General features: G+C 39.5%; 1 protein-coding gene across 1 annotated transcript in view; it reads right to left on the bottom strand.

Annotated features, from left to right (window-relative positions):
* The window catches only part of LOC126299372 (PI-PLC X domain-containing protein 1-like), an 86,278-nt gene extending 85,018 nt beyond the window's left edge, over positions 1-1,260 (bottom strand). Inside the window, exon 1 of the mRNA XM_049991235.1 lies at positions 964-1,260. Within this exon, the coding sequence (XP_049847192.1) occupies positions 964-1,012 (49 nt within the window). The 5' untranslated portion in view covers positions 1,013-1,260. The remainder of the gene's footprint in view (positions 1-963) is intronic.
* Between the last annotated feature and the right edge of the window lie 21,493 nt (positions 1,261-22,753).

Raw genomic sequence — 22,753 nt, 5'->3', positions numbered from 1 at the left:
GTAACGTGCAACAGATGGATATCCTAGCAAAAATAGAAAACAATAAAGTTTATCACATTGAGCTAGAAAACAAAATTTTCTAAAAAAAGACAGAATTAAATAATCAACAACAAAATAAAAAATATCAGACATGGCGTCAACATTTCGTCGAGCTTGTGTAAATCTTATTTCTGTTTTTCGTAAACAACTTTCGTACTTATCAACAAGAACAGAAAACTTGCCTTTGATCGTGATAAAGAACGTTCTACTGAGTAAAAAAAACCACCATAATAATAGAGGTGCTTTTATGTTTCTGCTTTTAAACTGTACTTGCATCAAAAGTAATTGGTTTAGTTACATAAAAGCTAAGAAGTTATGCGATTAACTTATAAAATTACTTATTACTTATAAAATACAGTTTATATTTCGTAAGGACATAAAATACACAACAGACTAAAATTGGACGATTATTTGCAAAACAAACAGAATGCAAAGAAAAGTCGTCGGCTCCCAGTGTCCCTCTCACACATTCACTTATGTTTCTTTCCCTACCAATGCCATCAGTAGTACAGTAATCGTATCATTTACTACGCCGTTTATATATTGTACCAAAACGACCGAACCGAAGTTTTAGTTGAAAGCAAATCTAAAACTGAGTAATAATGAGGTATCTACTTACCTTCTTATATTGCACCGTTTTGCTTACAAATAATTATTGATGCCAGTACCTTTGAAGGTTTATTGCGGTGATACTTTTCTACGACAGTAGTGTCAAACTTCTGCATAGATAACTGGTATGAACAACTATTACAAATTATGTACAAGTGAGCTAGATGAGTAAGAATCATACATTTAAAATTTTTCCGTTGATGGTTCGTGTTTAGGTAACGCGTATCACTAATTTCATATCGCTTAACGCAACAACGCGCGCCAGTCATAAATTTCATCGTAAAAAGTAAGCTGCGGATAGAGAGCGGGACTTACTGTGAGCGAGGACAGCGGAGAGCTGCAGCAGCAGGAGCAGCAGCATCATGGTTGCAACTCGGCCCACGGGTCGCGGCGAAATGGCGGCGCCGGCCGCTGCGCTCCATATGTACCTACTCCGTCCCCGCTGCCCTTCAATTGAATAACGACACCCAATTGCACTTCCCGTCTGCACCCTCCAGCTGGCGATTGGATAATGCTTCAATCTGGCGCTATCAACGCTCGTTGGCAGAACCGTCGAGAAGCTCCTGCAGACTCCCTCGCCGACGTGCACTCGACTCTGAGGTCACCTTCAGTGCCGGATAGGTCACTTAACAGGAGTTGGCAAATGCCACGGGCCCTGCGCATTAGGCGCCCCCGGCCCCGAGCTTGGGCTTCAACAAATATCTGAAGTTAGATACGAATGATATTCTTCCTGCCGTCCAGCGAAAAGACGGTGGTGTCCAAATCTACAATGAGTAATAACGAATTCAACTCATATCTGAAAGTGAGCGTTAGCCACACCGTACATCATGTGTCATAAGATGACTACACCGCAAAAATCACAAAGAAATTCCCAAACGTTGTCCGAGCTAGTTGTAATAACCGATCAAGTACGCGGAGCGTTCAATAAGTGATGCATCGCATTTTTTCTCGGCCAATTTCGGTTGAAAAAAATACGGAATTTGTTGTGGGACATTGTAGGATATCCGCAATTCAGCCCCTATAGTTTCATGACATTCCGATAGGTGATGCCGCCACACGAAGCCTTCAAAATGGCGTGTGTAAAGGCGCGTTTACCGTTAGATATGAATGCCATTCTTCCTGCCGTCCAGCGAAAAGACGGTGGTGTCCAAATCTACAATGAGTAATAACGAATTCAACTCATATCTGAAAGTGAGCGTTAGCCACACCGTACATCATGTGTCGTAAGATGACTACACCGCAAATATCACAAAGAAATTCCCAAACGTTGTCCGAGCTAGTTGTAATAACCGATCAAGTACGCGGAGCGTTCAATAAGTGATGCATCGCATTTTTTCTCTGCCAATTTCGGTTGAAAAAAATACGGAATTTGTTGTGGGACATTGTAGGATATCCGCAATTCAGCCCCTATAGTTTCATGACATTCCGATAGGTGATGCCGCCACACGAAGCCTTCAAAATGGCTTGTGTAAAGGCGCGTTTACCGTTAGATATGAATGCCATTCTTCCTGCCGTCCAGCGAAAAGATGGTGGTGTCCAAATCTACAATGAGTAATAACGAATTCAACTCATATCTGAAAGTGAGCGTTAGCCACACTGTACATCATGTGTCGTAAGATGACTACACCGCAAAAATCACAAGGGAATTCCCAAACGTTGTCCGAGCTAGTTTTAATAACCGGTCAAGTACGCGGAGCGTTCAATAAGTAATGCATCGCATTTTTTCTCGGCCAATTTCGGTTGAAAAAAATACGGAATTTGTTGTGGGACATTGTAGGATATTCCCAATTCAGCCCCTTCAGTTTGATGAAATTCCGATAGGTGATGCCGCTACACGAAGCCGTGTGTAAAGGCGCGTTTACACCGAGTTCGCGACATTGTTCACAACATTGTTCGCAACATTGTTCGTGGCTAGTAATGGACTACCGATGTTCACAACTTGTTGCCAACATGTTCGCAAAACAAAATCAGTGTTCCACGGCTGTGTCGGTAGAGATCAAAGAAACATTGTTCGTGGCCTGCTACCACTAAATTCCGTTACGCAGCGTTAGTGTTCGTTTGGTCTTAGCGAGCCTGTATACAGAGAGAGTGGCCATAGGTGAAGTTGCCCGTGATTGGTTGATTAGCTTTGGCGCCATTTTTCTTCCAAACGTCTCTCGCGCTTACTACGTTCCCCGTGCTTTTGAGCTGAATTGAAATTCAGAGGACTTTTGGAAACGATTAAAAAGTATTTGAATTACTGAGAGACTTGTTATGCGATGTGCATGCATGTTCGGTTTAGTTGTATAGTTTTTAGTACGTAATTAGCGTTTGCGATCTTCAATACGGGCCGGCCGCGGTGGCCGTGCAGTTCTGGCGCTGCAGTCTGGAACCGCGGGGCTGCTACGGTTGCAGGTTCGAATCCTGCCTCGGGCATGGGTGTGTGTGATGTCCTTAGGTTAGTTAGGTTTAAGTAGTTCTAAGTTCTAGGGGACTATGACCTAAGATGTTGAGTCCCATAGTGCTCAGAGCCATTTGAACCATTTTTTTTCTTAAATACGAGTTGAAATAATGAAGCATTTTGTGATGAAGTCGATAGGCCTACATGTTTGAAGTAAACACGTTAGTAATTGTACAGTATTGTTTTTGTCATCTGTATTTCGTTCTGCAGACGTTCGTAAACGATGCCACGTTGTGCTGCATTTGGTTGTTCCAATAGAGGCGAAGGTGGATTTCGCATGTTAGCATTTCCACGCAATGAAGAAGACGAAAGCAGTGGGCAGTCGCAGTCAACAGGGCTGAGATAAATCAAACAGGAGCCTTTCTTAATGGTATATATTGTCCGAAATATTTATTTAGTTACGCCTATAAAATGTTTGGTTCTTCACTTTGCTCAGAGAACTCTGATTTTAAGGTGTCAGTTTTTTAAAAATATTTTTAATCACGCAAAACAGGTAGACCTATTACAATTTACTGCATTTCTAAGCTCTTATTTCTTTAACAGTTCGTGCATACTGGTAGCATCACAAGCTTTTCCGAAGCCAACATCTGACAGTCCTTGCTGGAAACGGAAAGTTCCTGTAACTGTTGTGCCATGCTCATTCCACTTTATACCGTCAAACTTCATTTCGTTCCGAATCAGAACACAAGCATTATTTTGGTTTCAGTAGTATTGCCTGACTGTTGACGCAGGCAAGTTGTAAGCACGTTTTCCGCAGTTGTCGTGATTGCTGAAATATTATTCGTAGTAAATAATTGTAGGTACTCTTGAAGACAGTTTTTAATAGGCCTACTTACTGTGGGGTAGAAGGGATCCGGTAGTTTCCTTTTAAGTTTGGTCGTTATTACAGTAGCCTATATCTAACATTACCTGATTTTTGTAATCTTTTTCGTTTGTTATTTACGAGAGGTATTCAAGTCGTAAACAGTTGTTTACTTGTGACATGCAAAAAGTTTGAAGACGTGACAAGAAGTATTAATACGTCTCACACTTTTTGCATGTCACAAGTAAACAACTGCTTACGACTTTCATTCATCTGACGTAATACAGGTACGTTAAATCTTTAGCGTTATGCACTTCCAATACAAAACAAATGCTATACACTATATTTTTTATTTACGTTACTTTCATTCCAAAATGTCTAGTAAACGAACTTTAAAGGAGATAAATGCAAGTAACGAATAATTTTTACAGCCACTGTATCAAATTTTCCTGTGCTGTACGTAGGAGGCTACTATGAGTATATTATAGCTGTAAAGAAAGGCATTTAACGAATAATTTCGCCAAATTGTCTTGTGCTTTTGATTCGGTGAGTGTGTACTCCACTACTGGACATTCAAAAGTCCCGCACGTAGTTTGGCAGAAAAATGGCCGCCGTAACGTCCGGTTGGCCACTCTCTCCCTATACAGGCGCTCTATTTGCTCTGAGTGAGTGTTTTGGTGGGTTTTTTTTTCCTGGAGTGTAGTGGTGCGTTTATTTTACGTCCCTTTATTTTTATTTGAAATGGAGTGGTCACGAGACAAAATTTTCCAACTGATGTCGCTCTATGAGGCAGAGGAGAGCCTGCGGAATGTACGTTGTGCAGGTTACAAAAATACTAAAATTAAACATGATTCGTTACAAAAGTTGCTGTGCCGCTTGGCACCAGCTGCAGTGACTTGGACAAAAAAATTAAATCTCTCTTGTCTCAGTACCGACGAGAGAAACGAAAAATAGGGGTAAGTAAAAAATGCCGATGTGGTACTGACACACTTTATGAAACGAAGTGGTTTGAATTTAAATATTTACGTTTCCTGGATGATATGGAACTATTTGGAACTATTTGAGATATGGCTGACTTTGGTAGGAGTCTCCTGATGCCAGAAAACGAAGAGTAACAGCAAGTCTTTGGTTCACAGGGATTGCTTTTCTGAAATTTGTGACTTTCTTTGAAACAACTGGTCCTAAAATATGCAACAACATTTCAAAATCTGACGGCGACATCCTACTGAAGTTGCGAAAGCCAGAACCGTCCTCCAAATTCAGCTCACAAAGTATGTCTTTCCCACCACTCTTCTATAGTATGTTTTGGTTCACCGACGACGACTACATCGTTTTCTTCGTCTGTTTATTTCGTTAAGTATTATTAATGCAGCACCAAATGTCATTAACTCTTCCTCTTCACTTGACATAGCGTATCTCTTGATGTGAATACACAAAGTAACCTATCAGTTTACCGCAACAGTCTATGCGAATACGTAGAAATGTTGATCGCTAGTGTAAACGGGAAGCGAACAACGAACAATGTTGCCAACATGTTGAGGGAACAAGTTGCACACAATGTTCCGAACAAAAACATGTTCTGAGCTCAATGCAAACGCGCCTTTTAAAGCAGAGAGCTGTCTTTGAGTTTCAGATATTCATAGGCACTTGCAGAATGCCTACGGTGACCTGTCAATGAAAACAAGAACGATGAGTCGTTGGGTGAGGCATCTGCCACCATCGCAACAAGGTCACAGAATGGAAACTCGCCTGAAACCCATGCGCCAAAAATTTAGTGGGCATGCGCGAAGTCTGCCATATTGAAACCGAGTAAAGAACAATGTGTTTTATTCACTTCATTAATTATGTATGTTACCTGTTTGGTTTACGTAACCAGTTGACTGATGTACTATTATAGTAAGAAATATACATCGAGCAGTAATAAGAGAGGAGACCACATAGGAAAGTAACAAGCAGTTCCCATGAAGCGGCTGGTAGCAGCTATACACCAGAAAAACTAGTTTTCCGATTTCCCTGCTGTTAACAATAAAAACTCATTAAACTGCAAAAAAATTTCATGTAAATGAAGCAAAACAATATCAACCACTTAGTTGGTTTGCGGTAGAGGTTCTCCTTTTCCTTTAAAAAAATGAAAACGACTTGTTCTGCATTTGTGCATTTTCATCACTGCTGTATGTAATTCCTATCATATCTACATCTACATACTCTGCAAATCACATTTAAGTGTCTGGCAGAGCATTCATCGAGCCACGTTCGCAAATCTCTATTATTCCAATCTCGTACAGCGGGCGGAAAGAAAGAACACCTGTACCTTTCCGTACAAGCTCTGATTTCCCTTATTTTATTATGGTGATCGTTTCTCCCTATCAAGGTCGGCGTCAACAAAATATATTCGCATTCGGCGGAGAAAGTTGATGATTGGAATTCCGTGATAGATTGCTCCGCAACGAAAAATGACTTTCTTTTAATGATGTGCATCCCAAATGCTGTATCATTTCAGCGACATAATAAAAAACGCGCTGCCATACTTTGAACTTTTTCGATGTACTAAGTCAATCCTAGCTTGTAAGGATCGCATACGGGCGCAGCAGTATTCTAAAAGAGGACGGACAAGCGTAGTGTGGCTGTGGATGACCTCACACTTTTCGTTATTTAGGATCAATCGCCAATTTTCGTACCATACAGATATCATTTCTAAATCATTTTGCAATTTTTTTTGGTCTTCTGATGACTTTACTAGTCGATAAATGACAGCGTCATCTGCAAACAACCTACGACGGCGGCTCAGATTGGTTCCCAAATCGTTTAGTTAGTTAAGCAACAGCAAAGGGCCTATAACACTACCTTGGGGAACGAGAGAAATCACTTCTGTTTACTCGAAAACTTTCCGTCACTTACTACGAATTGTGACCCCTCTGACAGGAAATCACGAATCCAGTCGTATAATTCAGCCGATATTCCACAAGCACCCAATTTCACTATAATCCGCTTGTGTGGTACAGTGTCAAAAGCCTACCGGAAATCCCTAAATATGGAATCACTTTGAAATCCCTTGTCAATTGCACTGAGAACTTCATGCGTATAAAGAGCTAGTTGTGTTTCACAAGAACGATGTTTTCTAAATCCGTGTTGACTGTGTGTCAATAGACCGTTCTCTTCCATTTAATTCATAATGTATGTTCCAAAATCATGTTGCATATCTATGTTCACGATATGGCCTGTGATTTACTGAATTAATCCTACTGCCTTTCTTGGATATTGGTGTGACCTGTGCAACTTCTCAGTCTCTGGGTACGGATCTTTCGTAGAGCGAACGGTTGTATATGATTGTTAAGTATGGAGCTATTGCATCAGCATACTTTGAAAGAAAACAGTCTGGACCAGAAGACTTGCTTTTATTAAGTGATTTAAGTTGCTTCACTAGTCAGAAAATATCTACTTCTATGTTACTCATGTTAGCAGCTGTTCTTCATTCGAATTCTGGAATATTTACTTCGTCTTCTTTTGTGAAGGCATTTCGGAAGGCTGTGTTTAGGAACTCTGCTCTGGCAGCCCTGTCTGCGATAGTATCACAAATGCTGCCACACAGAGAAGGCACTGATGGTGTCTTGCCGCTAGCTCACTTCACATACGACCAGAATCTCTTGGATTTTCTACGAGATTTCGAGAAAAACTTTCGTTGCGGAAGCTATAATAAGTATCTCACATTGAAATCCGCGCAAAATTTCGTGCTTCTGTAGAAGATCGCCAATCGTGGAGATTCTGCGTTCGTTTAAATTTGGCATGCTTTTTTCGTTGTTTCTCCAACAGTGTTCTGACCAGTTTTATGTACCAAGGGAAATCAGCTCCTTCGTTTGCTAATTTATTTGGTATAAATCTCTCAGTTGCTGTCGATACTATTTCTATCAATTCAAGCAACATGTAGTTTACACTTACCAGTGGACTGTTAATTTGGAAAGAGTGGAGATTGTCTCGCAGGAAGGCGTCAAGTGAATTTATATTTGCTTTTTTGAATAGGTATATTGTTCGTTCACTTTGGAGGATTTGAGAGTTACAATATTCAATCTCGCTACGATAACCCAGAGTTCACTAATCTCTGTATCCGTTACGATGCTCGTTATTAGCTCAGGATTGATGGAGCGTACTATGTATACTTCATGGGCCTATTTTCGACAGCGGATATGTATTTAACTTTTTACTTCCGAAGTCAGCACCGAGTTTGCCCAACGAGAATTTTCTGCCGTATTCAATTGGCCTCTTCTTCTAATTGTTCCGTTAATATTGCTTCATTTTTCGTTACTGCAGAACTGTACAATGCATACTGCATGTGGCATATTGCGAAGACCGAAATTTATTTTCTTATTGAACTTAGCCAGTCCTTACAAAACTCTACCATTTGGTGAGCAAAATGTATGAGACAGGCGAAATACCCTCAGACTTCAAGAAGAATATAATAATTCCAATCCCAAAGAAAGGAGTTTAATAAGTCACAGCTGCCAAATACTAACACGAATTCTTTACAGACGAATGGAAAAACTAGTAGAAGCTGACCTCGGGGAAGATCAGTTTGGCTTCCGTAGAAATGTTGGAACACGTGAGGCAATACTGACCCTACGACTTATCTTAGAAGAAAGATTCAGGAAAGGCAAACCTACGTTTCTAGCATTTGTAGACTTAGAGAAAGCTTTTGACCATGTTGACTGGAATACTCTCCTTCAAATTCTGAAGGTGGCAGGGGTAAAATACAGGGAGCGAAAGGCTATTTACAATTTGTACAGAAACCAGATGGCAGGGGGGCATGAAAGGGAAGCAGTGGTTGGGAAGGGAGTGAGACAGCGTTGTAGTCTCTCCCCGATGTTATTCAATCTGTATATTGAGCAAGCAGTAAAGGAAACAAAAGAAAAATTTGGAGTAGGTATTAAAATCCATGGAGAAGAAATAAAAACATTGAGGTTCGCCGATGACATCGTAATTCTGTCAGAGACAGCAAAGGACTTGGAAGAGCAGTTGAACGGAATGGACAGTGTCTTGAAAGGAGGATATAAGATGACCATCAACAAAAGCAAAACGACGATAATTGAATGTAGTCGAATGAAGTCGGGTGATGTTGAGGGTATTAGATTAGGAAATGAGACACTTAAAGTAGTAAAGGAGTTTTGCTATTTGGGGAGCAAAATAACTGATGATGGTCGAAGTAGAGAGGATATAAAATGTAGACTGGCAATGGCAAGGAAAGCGTTTCTGAAAAAGAGAAATTTGTTAACATCGAGTATAGATTTAAGTGTCAGGAAGTCATTTCTGGAAGTATTTGTATGGAGTGTAGCCATGTATGGAAGTGAAACATGGACGATAAATAGTTTGGACAAGAAGAGAATAGAAGCTTTCGAAATGTGGTGCTACAGAAGAATGCTGAAGATTAGATGGGTAGATCACATAACTAATGAGGAAGTATTGAATAGGATCGGGGAGAAGAGAAGTTTGTGGCACAACTTGACCAGAAGGAGGGATCGGTTGGTAGGACATGTTCTGAGGCATCAAGGGATCACCAATTTAGTATTGGAGGGCACCGTGGAGGGTAAAAATCGTAGAGGGAGACCAAGAGATGAATACAGTAAGCAGATTCAGAAGTACGTAGGTTGCAGTAGGTACTGGGAGATGAAGAAGCTTGCACAGGATAGAGTAGCATTTAGAGCTGCATCAAACCAGTCTCAGGACTGAAAACCACAACATCAACAACAACATTGAACTTAGAGTTTAGCTGCGTAAGAAGGAGGATAGTACAATGGTTCAAAGTCACTATGGGACTTAACTTTGGAGGTCATCAGTCCCCTAGAACTTAGAACTACATAAAACTAACTAACCTAAGGAAATCACACACATCCATGCCCGAGGCAGGATTCGAACCTTCGACCGTAGCGATCTCGCGGATCCAGACTGTAGCGCCTAGAACCGCTCGGCCACACCGGCCGCCATGGAGGGTAGTATCCATGCTATGAGTAACATATAGCAAAGGCGGAAATATCTTTAGTTATTGAAGCCAAAATGTAGCACCGAGACGACCGACCAGTTATCTGCTACCATATTATCTCCTACCATATTGCACTGCCCATACCTCTTAGTCGGACCTTTCATTTGGATTTATTTTTTGTTATTACAGTAAAGAAAGACCACACTATGCGTAATGCAAGTGACATTTTGCGGTGACCGAAATTTATTGAATTACGGACAGCCGAAAATATTTCATTTATAATGTTCGAAGTTGGTACTGGGGATACAAAGCGCGTCTTTTGTGTCATATTCAACTGCCCATCACATGTAAACGGACAGCTAATCTGGCTTCGTGTCATGTTATAAAACTAAATAAGGATTATACTGTGGATACAGCAAGTGGCATACTGCAAACGACAATATTTACTGAGATAGTGATGTGTGAAGTTAGCAACCGACGGGGCAAAGCACGTTTTTCCTGCCACATCCAGCTGCCCAGGTGTGGTAATCCGACGTTACATTTAGCTAAAGGTTTGGTATCTAACTAAAGACGGACTATATTGTGCACAATGCAAGTGACATATTGCAAATGCCGATTTTTATACGTTGACTTCCGAAGGTAGCACACGGCGCACAAAGAGCGTTTTTTCTACCGTACTCAACTGCTCGTATTTCGTAATCGGTCCTTTCATTTGCCTACATGTTTTTATATTAAATTAAAAACGCAATGTGCACTATGCATGCTACTTGTGGTGTTTTGTGCCGGTCAATATTCGTTGAATTATTAGCCTCCGACTGTACTACAGAAGCTTCCAAGCGTGTATTTTCAGCTATATTCAACTGACCATATTTCTTAATCGGACATTTATTTTGACATCACTTTCTGTTATTAAACTAGAGAAGTAGTGTGCTGTGCATACTCCAAATTACAAATTTTTACAGCCAATATTTTTTCAGTGACTGGCGCATTTAGCACCTATGGTGCCAAGCTCGAATTGTACGAATTTTCTGCCATATACAACTGCCCATATCTTCTAAAAGGATCTTCCATATGTCTTCACGTTTAATTATTAAACTGAAGAAGAATGTCCTATGCATATTCCAATTGGCATTTAGCGACGGCTGATGCTCATTTAATTTTTAACTTCCGAAATTAATACCGTGGGTGTAATCCACGTATTTTGTATGACACTGAACCACCCATATCTTGTAATTGGACCGCTAATGCAGCTTCTTGTCGTGTTATTAAACTATAGAAGGAGGATAATGCGGATACTATAAGTGGCATATTGCGAACGCCAACATTTACTGACATACTGAACTCCGAAGTTAGCAAGTGAGGGCACGAAGCACGTACTTTCTGTCACATTCATCTGTCCACCATTCGTAAACCTCCGTGTGATTTCGGTCATGATTTATTATTAATCTAAAGATAGAGTGTAATGCGCAGGATGCAAGTGACATATTGTGAATTCCGATATTTATCCAGTTACAGACTTTCGAATGTAGCTCCCAGTGTGCCAACAGCCTAATTCCAGCCTTAGGCAACTGCCCATATCTTGTATTCGGGTTTTCTCTATTAAACTAATGGTAGAGTGTACTATGTGTACTTCATGCGGCATATTTCGACGGAGGATATGTATTTAAGTTTTAATTCTGAATTCAGCACCGAGGTTGCCCAACGCGTATTTTCTGCCGTATTCAGTTGCCCACATATTCTAATTGTACCGTTAATCTTGCTTCATTTTTCGTTACTGAACGAAAAAAGGAGTGTACTGTGCATATTGCGTGTGACATATCGCGTCGACCAATATTTATTGTCTTATCGGCCTTAGAATTTAGCTGCGTAATAAGATGCGTAGTATCCATATAGCAAACGCGGCAAAATGTTTTGTTATTGATGCCAAAAAGTAGCACCGAGACTGTCAACCACACTTCTCCTACCATATTGGACTGCTCATACTTCGTACTCGGATCTTTCAGTTGGCTTTATGTTTTTTTATTACAGTAAAGAAGGACCGTACTATGCGTACTGCAAGTAACTTTTCGCGGCATCCCATATTTATTTAATTACTGACAGTCGAAATTACTTTCGAGGGTGCCAAGAGCGTATTTTCTGCTATATCTAAGAGTCCGTATCTCGTAAGTGGACCCTTCTTTTGATTTTATGTTTTTTTTATTAAACTAAAGAAAGAATGTACTATGCATACTGCAAGCGCATATGGCGATAAACAACATTTCAATTTATTTTATTTTATTTTTAATTTTTAATTAATTAATTAATTAATTAATTATTTTTTCATTCGAATTTAGCTCATAGGGTGCTAAGGGCGTATTTTATGCCATATTCAGCTGCCTATACCTTGTAATATTCCTTTTCACTCAGATATACATGGTTTATCATTATTAACGAAGGAGTGTACCATGCATCTTGAATGCGGCATTTTTCCGCGGTGAATATTTATTTAGATATTGACTTCTAAATTTAGCGTCGATGTGTTTAAGCACTTACTTTCATCCACATTCAACTACTCATATCTAATTATCCGACCTTCCATTAGCCTTCACGTTTTGTTATGAAACTACATACATGGGGCATATTGCTAATGCCCATATTTGCTGCCTTATTGACCTCCGAATGTAGCATACGGTTTATCTAGAGCGTATTTCCGGCCATATGCAACTGGTCATATCTCGTAATCGGATCCTTCATTTGTCTTCATGTTATTTTATGAAACTAAAAAACGAGAGCACTATGTATTCTGCAAGTGGTGTTTCGCGCCGACCAATATTTACTCAGAATGTAACACCGAGGGTGCGAAGTATGTATTGTCTGGCATCTTCAGCGGAACATAATTCGTAATCGCACCTTTCTTTTTCCCTCATGATCTGTTTTTACCCTAAAGAACGAGTACTCTGCACGTACTGGAAGTAACAAATTGCTACGAGCGATATATACACTTTTTGGCTCCGAATTTATTACTGAAGTTGCCAAGCAGGTATATTTTACAACACTCAAATGCCCTCGTCTCGTAATTGGTCCGTTAGTGTGCCTTCATGTCTTCTTATCATTCTTAACAAGGAGTTTACTGTACACGCTTCAAGTGGGACATAGCGACAGTCGGAATTTATTTGATTATTAGCTCTCGAATGTAGCAACGATGAAGCAAGCGAGGATTTTCTGCTATATTCTACTGCTCTTATCTCGTAATCCTCCTTTATATTTAGCTCCTTTTTCGTTCTTAAACAAAAGGAAGAGTGTGCTATGCACACTGTGAAAGTCGATGTTTATTTAGTTATAGATCTTAGAAGGTAGAACACAGCGTGCCGAGCTCGTATTTTCCACCATATTGAACTGCGCGTATGTCGTAATCGAAAATTTCATTTGGCTTCTTGTTTTGTTATTAAACGAAAGAAGGTGTGCGCTATGCGTACTGAAAACGGCATATTGCGACGGCCCGTATCTATCGAATGTTGGCCCTCCCACTTTAGTACCGCGGATGGGAAGCACGTATTTTCTGCCACATACAGCTGTCCGTATCTCTTAATGGGACCGTTCACTTTTCTTGATGTTTGGTATAAAACTGAAAAAGGAGCGTACTACGCAAACTGCATGTAGACAAACTCCGAAGGATGATATTAATTTAGTTATTGAACTCAGAATTTAGCATCGAAGGTTGGAAGCGTGTATTTTCTGTCACATTCAACTGTGCATATCTCGTGAACATACCTTTCACTTGGCATCACGTTTTGTTATTAAACTAAAGAATAAGTGTACCTCGCATACAGTTAATGGCATATTGCGATGGCGAATATTCATTTGGGACTGGATTCCGAATTTAGCCCCGAGGGTGCCAAGCACGCATTTTCTGATGTTTTCAACTGCCCATATCTCCTACCTGGATCTTTCATATAGCTTCATATTTTGTTAGCAAACTGAAGAATTCATGTACTGTCCATATTAAAGTAACATTTTGCGAAATCCGAGTTTATTTTATTTTTATGTTTCGAAGTTGATACTCGGGATACAAAGCACGTCTTTGTGCTATATTCAACTGCCCATCTCATGTAATCGGACCGCTAATCTGGCTTCATGTCATGTTATAAAACTAAATAAGGAGGATACTATGGATACAGCAAATGACATATTGCAAATGAGAGTATTTACTGAGATACTGATCACCGACGGCGCAAAGCGTGTTTTTCCTGCCAAATTCAGCTGCCCAGGTCTGGTAATCAGCCGTTACATTTGGTTTAAGGTTTGGTATCAAACTAAAGACGGACTGTATAGTGCAAGATACAAGGGACATATTGCGAATGCCGATTTTTAATTGTTGACTTCCGAAGGTAGCACACATGCCATTCAACTGCTCGTATTTCGTAATCAGTCACTTGATTTGCCTACATGTTTTGATATTACACTAAAAAAGCAGTGCACTATGCATACTACTAGTAATGCTTTGCACCGGTCAATATTCATTGAATAATTGACCTCCGACTGTAGCACCGAAGCTGCCAAGCATGTATTTTGTGCCATATTCAACCGTACATATTTCGTAATCGGACATTTATTTTGACTTCACTTTCTGTTATTAAGCTAGAGAAGTAGTGTGCTGTGCATACTCCAAATTACAAATTTTGACGGCCAATATTTATTCAGTGACTGGTGCATGTAGCACCTATGGTGCCAATCACGAATTGCACGAATTTTCCGCCATATACAACTGCCCATATATCCTAAGTGGATCTTTCATATGGCTTCATGTTTAATTATTAAACTCAATAAGGAATGTACTATGCATATTCCAATTGACATTTAGCGACGGCTATTGCGCATATAATTTTTAACTTCCGAAATTAATACCGTCGGTGTAAAGCACGTACTTTTTATGACTTCCAGTACCCATATCTTGTAATTGGACCGCTAATCCAGCTTCTTGTCATGTTATTCAGCTTTTTGTCATGTTATTAAACTAAAGAAGGAGGATACAATGGATACTATAAGTGGCATATTGCGAGCGCTATGATTTGCTGACATATTGAACTCCGAAGTTAGCAAGCGACGGCACGAAGCACGTACTTTCTACCACATTCATCTGTCCACAGTCGGTAAAGCTCCGTTTGATTTCGGTTATGATTTATTGTTAATCTAAAGATGGAGTGTAATGCTCAAGATGCAAGTGAAATACTGTAAATGTCGATATTTATCCTGTTACTGACTTCCGAAAGTAGCTCCCAGTGAACCAAGAGCCTATTTCCATCCTTATGCAAATGCCCATATCTCGTAATCGGCTCCTTGATTAATCTATTAAACTAATGATGGAGCGTACTATGTATACTTCATGTTGCATATATCGACGACGGATATTTATTTAAGTTTTTACTTCGGAAGTCAGCACCGAGGTTGCATACCGCGTATTTCCTGCCGTATTCAGTTGCTCTCATCTTCTAATTGTATCGTTAATCTTGCTTCATTTTTCGTTTCTTAACGTAAATAGGAGTATACTGCGCATATTGCGTGTGACATATCGCATCGACCGATATTTATTTTCTGATCGACCTTAGATTTAGATGCGTAATTAGGAGCGTAGGATCCATATAGCAAACGCGGCAATATGTCTAGTTATTGATGGAAAAATTTAGGACAGAGACTGCCAACCTCTTTTCTCCTACCATATTGGAGTACTCATATTTCATATTCCGCTCTTTCATTTGGTTTTATGTTTTGTTATTACGGTAAAGAAGGACCGTACTATGCGTACTGCAAGTAACATTTCGCGGGGTCCGAAATTTATTTAATTACTGACAGTCGAAATTAGCATCCAGGGTGCTAAAAGCGTATTTTCTGCTATATCTAACGGTCCGTATCTCTTAATTGGCCCTTTCTTTTGATTTCATGTTTTTTTTATTAAACTAACGAACGAATGTAGTGTGCATACTGCAAGGGAATATATCGATAAACAATATTTTAATTTATATTATTTTATTTTATTTTATTTTTGCATTCGAATTTCGCTTAAATGTGCTAAGGGCGTATTTTATCCCATATTCAGCTGCCTATATTTTTTAATATTTCTTTTCACTCAGATACATGGTTTATTATTAAATTAACGGAGGAGTGAACCATGCATCTTGAATGTGGCATTTTTTCACGGTGAATACTTATTTAGATATTGACTTCCAAATTTAGCGTCGATGTGTTTAAGCACTTACTTTCATCCACATTCAACTACTCATATCTAGTTATCCGACTTTCCATTAGCCTTAACGTTTTGTTATTAAACTAAATGCATGTGGCATATTGTTAATGCCGATATTTGCTGGCTTATTGACCTCCGAATGTAGCACACGGTGTACCTAGAGCGTATTTCCAGTCACATTCAACTGGTCATATCTCGTAATCGAATCCTTTATTTGCCTTCATGTTATTTTATGAAACTAAAAAAGGAGAGCACTATGTATTCTGTAACTGATGTTTCGCGCCGACCAATATTTACTCTGAATCTAACACCGAGGGTACCAAGTATGTATCACCTGGCATCTTCAGCCGAACACAATTCGTAATGGGACCTTTCTTTTGCCCTCATGATCTGTTATTAACCTAAAGAAGAAGTGCACTACATGTACTAGAAGCAGCATATTGCTACGCTCGATCTTTATAGACTTTTTGTCCCCGAAGTTAGTACCGAAGATGCCAAGCGGGTATATTTTGCAACATTCAACTGCCCACGTCTCGTAATTGGTCCCTTAATGTGCCTTCATGTCTCGTTATCATGCTTAACGACGAGTGTATCATGCACGCTTCAAGTGGCATATATCGACGGTAGAAATTTATTTGATTATTGACTCTCGAATGTAGGAACGATGAAGCAAGCTAGGATTCTCTGCCATATTCTACTGCTCTTATGTCGTAATCCTCCCTTACATTTAGCTTCTTTTTCTTTCTTAAACTAAGCGAGGAGTGTGCCATGCACAGTGCGAAAGTCGATGTTTATTCATTTATAGATCTTCGAAGGTAGAACACAGCGCGCCGAGTGTGTGTTTTTCACCATATTGAGCTGCGCGTATGTCGTAATCGAAACTTTCATTTGGCCTCTTGTTTTGTTATTAAATGAAGGTAGGTGTGTACTATACGTACCGAAAATGGCATATTGCGACGGCCCATATTCATTTGTGACTGGATTCCGAATTTAGCGGCGAGATGCCAATCACACGTGTTCTGATGTTTTCAACTGCCCTTATCTCCTAACTGGATCTTTCATATAGCTTCATATTTTGTTAGTAAACTGAAGGAGTCATGTACTATTCATATTGCAAGTAACATTATGCGACAGCCGAATTTTATATAATTTTTAACTTCCGAAATTGATGCAGGGGATACAGAGCGCGTCTTTTGTGCCATATTCAACTGCCAATCTCATGTAATCGTACCGCTAATCCGGCTTTACGTCATGTTAAAAACTAAATAAGGATACTATGGATACAGCAAGTGGCATATTGGAAACGAGAATATTTACTGAGATACTGGTCTCCCAAGTTAGCAACCGACGGTGCAAATCGTGTTTTTCTTGCCAAATTCAATTGCCCACGTCTCCTAATCCGACGCCACATTTGGCTTAAGATTTGGCATCAAACTAAAGACGGGCTGTATTGTGCAAGATGCAAGTGGCATATTGCGAATGTCGATTTTTATTTGTTGACTTCCTTAGGTAGCACTGTGCGTACAAAGAGCGAAATTTCTGCCATATTCAACTGCTCGTATTTCGTAATCGGAATCTTTATTTGTCTACATGTTTTGATATTAAACCAAAAAAGCAGTGCACTATGCATGCTACTTGTGGTGTTTTGCTGTGGCCAATATTCATTGAATTATTGGCCTCCGATTGTAGCACCGAGGCTTCCAAACATGTATTTTCTGCCATATTCAACTGTCCATATTTCGTAATCGGACATTTATTTTGACTTCACTTTCTGTTATTAATCTAGAGAAGTAGTGTGCTGTGCATACTCCAAATTACAAATTTTGACGGCCAATCTTTATGCAGTGACTGGCGCATGTAGCACCTATAGTGCAAAGCACGAGTGGCACGGATATTCTGCCATATACAACTGCCCATATCTCCTAATACGATATTTCATATGGATTCATGTTTAATTATTAAACTGAAGAAGTGTCCAATGCTTATATTCCAATTGACATATAGCGACGGCTGATGCTCATTTAATTTTTAACCTCCGACATTAATACCGTGGGTGTAAAGCACGTACATTTTATGACTTTGAACTACCCATATTTTGTAATTAGACAGCTAATGCAGCTTCTTGTCATGTTATTAAATTAAAGAAGGATACTATGGATACTATAAGTGTAATGCGCAAGATGCAAGTGACATATTGTGAGTGCCGATATGTATTTAGTTACTAACTTTCGAAAGTAGCACCCAGTGTGCCAAGAGCCTTTTTCCAGCCTTATACAACTGCCCATATCTCGTAATCGGCTCCTTGTTTTCTCTATTAAACTTATGATGGAGCGTACTATGTATACTTCATGCGGCATATTTCGACGGTGGATATTTATTTAAGTTTTTACTTCGGAAGTCATCACCGAGGTTGGCCACCGCATATTTTCTGCCCTATTCAGTTGCCCTTGTCTTCTAATTGTACCGTTAATCTTGCTTCATTTTTCGTTTCTGAACGAAAAAAGGATGGAACTGTGCATATTGCATGTGGCATATCGCGTCGACCGATATTTATTTTCATATTGACCTTATATTTAGATGCGTAATAAGGAGCGTAGTGTCCATATAGCAAAAGCGGCAATATGTTTAGTTATTGATGCCATAATGTAGGACCGAGACTGCCAACGACCTTTCTCCTACGATATTGGAGTATTCATACTTCGTACTCGGATCTTTTATTTGGTTTTAGTTTTGTTACTACAGTAAATAAGGACCGTACTATGCGTACTGCAAGTAACATTTCGCGGCGTTCGAAATTTATTTAATTAATGACAGTCGAAATTAGCATCGAGGGTGCCAAGAGCGTATTTTCTGCTATATCTAACTGTCCGTATCTCGTAAATGGACCTTAAATTTGCCTTCATGTTTTCGTATTCAACTAAAGAAGATTTTTACCATGCATGCTGTATGTGGCATGAACTTCAAAGTGACCGCCGAGATTGACATGCACGTTTTTTCTTCCACATCCAACCGCCCGCATCTCGCAATTGGAACTTTCTTTTGATTTCATGTTTTGTTATTAAAGTAAAGAACGAGTGTACTATGCATAGTGTAAGGGCATATGGCAACGAGCAACATTTTTTTCATTCTTCATTTCTTTTCTTTTCTTTTTTTATTCAAATTTAGCCCATAGCGTGCTAAGGGTGTATTTGATCCCATACTCAGCTGCCTATATCTTTTAATATTCCTTTTTATTCAGATACTTGGTTTATTATTAAATTAACGGAGAAGGTTACCACGCATCTTGAAAGTGGCATTTTTCCTCGTTGAATAGTTATTGAGATATTGACTTCTAAATGTAGCACCGATGTGTACAAGCACTTACTTTCTGCCACATTCAGCTGCTCACATCTAACAATCCGACCTTCCAGTAGCGTTTTGTTATTAAACTAAATACAAGTGGCATATCAGCTAAGGATGATATTTGCTGGCTTCTTGACCTCCGAATGTAGCACAAGGTGTACCTAGAGCGTATTTCCAGCCATATGCAACTGGTCATATCTCGTAATCGGATCCTTCATTTGCCATTCAACAAGTGGTGTTTCGCGCCGACCAATATTTACTCAGAATGTAACACCGAGGGTGCCAAGTATGTATTATCTGGCATCTTCAGCCGAACATAACTCGTAATCGGACCTTTCTTTTTCCCTCTGTTATTAATCTAAAGAAGTAGTGCACTACACGTACTGGAAGTAGCAAATTGGTATGCTCGATATTTATAGACTTTTTGGCTCCGAATTTTTGTACCTAAGATGCCAAGCGCGCAAATTTTGCAACATTCAACTGCCTTCGTCTCGTAATTGGTCCGTCAATGTGGCTTTATGTCTCGTTATCATGCTTAACAAGGAGTGTACAATGCACGCTTCAAGGGGCATACACCGACTGTAGAAATTTATTTGATTATTGACTCTCGAATGTAGGAAAGATGAAGCAAGCGAGATTTTCTGCCATATTATTTTGCGCTTGTCTCGTAATCCGCCTTATGTTTAGCTTCATTTTTGTTCTTAAACTAAAGAATGAGTGTAGTACGCACACTGCGAGAGTCGATGTTTATGTAGTTATAGATCTTCGAAGGTAGAACACAAAGTGCTAAGCGCGTATTTTCAACCATATTGAATTGCGGCTGTGTCGTAATCGAAATTTTCATTTGGTACCTTGTTTTGTTATTAAACGAAAGAAGGTGTATGCTATGCGTACCGAAAATGGCATATTGCGACGGCCCGAACTATCGAGTGCTGGGCCTCCCACATTAGCACCGGGGATGGGATTTTCTGCCGTATACAGCTGTCCGTATCTCGTTACGAGACCGTTCACTTTTCGTGATGTTTTGGTATTAAACTAAAGAAGGAGCGTACTACGCAAACTGCAAGTGGCAAACTCCGAATAATGATATTAATTTAGTTACTGAACTCCGAAGTTAGCATCGAAGGTGGGAAGTGCGTATCTTCTGCCAAATTCAACTGCCCATATCTCGTAAACATACATTTCACTTGGCATCACGTTTTGTTATTAAACTAGAGAAGGAGTGTACCTTAAATACAGCTACTGGCATACTGCGACGGCCAATATTCATTTGGGACTGGAATCCGAATTTAGCCCCGAGGGTGCCAAGCACGCATATTCTGATTTATTCAACTGTCCATATCTCCTACCTGGATGTTTCATACAGCTTCATATTTTGTTAGTAAACTGAAGGAGTCATGTACTTTTCATATTGCAAGTAACATTATTCGACAGCCGAATTTTATATAATTTTTAACTTCAGAAATTTATACTGGGGATACAAAGCGCGTCTTTTGTGCCATATTCAACTGCCCATCTCATGTAATCGGACCGCTAATCTGGCTTCATGTCGTGTTATAAAACTAAATAAGTTGTGTACTATGGATACAGCAAATCGCATATTGCAAACGCGAATATTTACTGAGATACTGATGTTTGAAGTTAGCTACCGACGGCGCAACGCGCGTTTTTCCTGCCACATTCAGCTGTCCACGTCTCGTAATCCGACACTACATTTGGCTTAAAGTTCGGTATCAAACTAAAGACGAACTGTATTGTGCAAGATGCAAGTGGCATATTGCGAATGCCGATTTTTATTTGTTGACTTCTAAATGTAGCACACTACATACAAAGAACGTTTTTTCTTCCATATTCAACTGCTCATATTTCGTAATCGGACCCTTCATTTGCCTACATGTTTTGATATTAAACTAAAAAAAGCAGTGCACTATGCATGCTACTTGTGGTGTTTTGTGCCGGTCAATATTCATTGAATTATTGGACTCCGACTGTAGCATCGAAGCTTCCGAGCATGTATTTTCTGCTACATTCAGCTGTCCTTATTTCGTAATCGGACATTTATTTTGACTTCACTTTCTGTTATTAAGCTAGAGAAGTAGTGTGCTGTGCAAACACGAAATTACAAATTTTTACTGCTATCTTTATTCAGTGGCTGGCCATGTAGTACCTATGGTTCCAAGCACAAATTGCACGAATTTTCTGCGGTATACAACTGTCCATATCGCCTAAAAAGATCTTTCATATGGCTTCATGTTTAATTATTAAACTGAAGAAGGAGTGTACTATGCAAATTTCAATTACGTTTAGCGACGGCTGATGCTCATTTAATTATTAACTTCCGAAATTAATACCGTGGGTGTAAAGCACGTACTTTTTATGACTCTCAACTACCCATATATTGTAATTGGAGGATACTATGGATACTATAAGTGGCATATTGCGAACGCTAACATTTGCTGACGTACTGAACTCCGAAGTTAGCAAGCGAGGGCACGGAGCACGTACTTTCTACCACACTCATCTGTCCACATTTCGTAAAGCTCCGTGTGATTTCGGTTATGATTTATTATTAATCTAAAGATGGAGTGTAATGCGCAAGATGCAAGTGACATATTGGTAATGCAGATATTTATTTAGTTGCTGATTTTTGAAAGTAGCCCCCAGCGTGCCAAGAGCCTATTTCCAGCCTTATATAACTGCCCATATCTCGTAATTGGTTCCTTGTTTTGCTATTAAACTTATGATGGAGCGTAATATGTATACTTCATGTGGCATATTTCGACGTTGGATGTTTATAGAAGTTTTTACTTCCAAAGTCAGAACCGAGGTTTGCCACCGTATATTTTCTGCCCTATTCAGTTGCCCTCATCTTCTAATTGTAGCGTTAATCTTGCTTCATTTTTGTGTTACTGAACGAAAAAAGGAATGTACTGTGCATATTGTATGTGGCAGATCGCGACAACCGATATTTATTTTCTTTTTGACCTTCAAATTTAGCTGCGTAATAAGGAGGGTAGCATCCACACAGCAAACGCGGCAATATGTTTAGTTACTGATGCCAAAATGTAGCACTGAGACTGCCAACCACATTTCTCCTACCATACTGGAGTACTTATACTTCGTACTCGGATCTTTCATTTTCTTTATGTTTTGTTACTTCAGTAAAGAAGGACCGTACTATGCGTACAGTAAGTAATATTTTGCGGCGGCGAAATTTATTTAATTACTGACAGTCGAAATTAACACTGAAGGTGCCAAGAGCGTATTTTGTGCTATATCTATCTCTGTCCGTATCTCGTAAGTGGACTTTCTTTTGATTTCATGTTTTTTTTA

Source organism: Schistocerca gregaria, chromosome X (genome assembly GCF_023897955.1).
Source record: "Schistocerca gregaria isolate iqSchGreg1 chromosome X, iqSchGreg1.2, whole genome shotgun sequence".
NCBI classification, from domain to species: Eukaryota; Metazoa; Arthropoda; class Insecta; order Orthoptera; family Acrididae; genus Schistocerca; species Schistocerca gregaria.
Note: the sequence above shows the minus strand (reverse complement) of the source record. Positions and strands in the feature narration are given on the sequence as shown.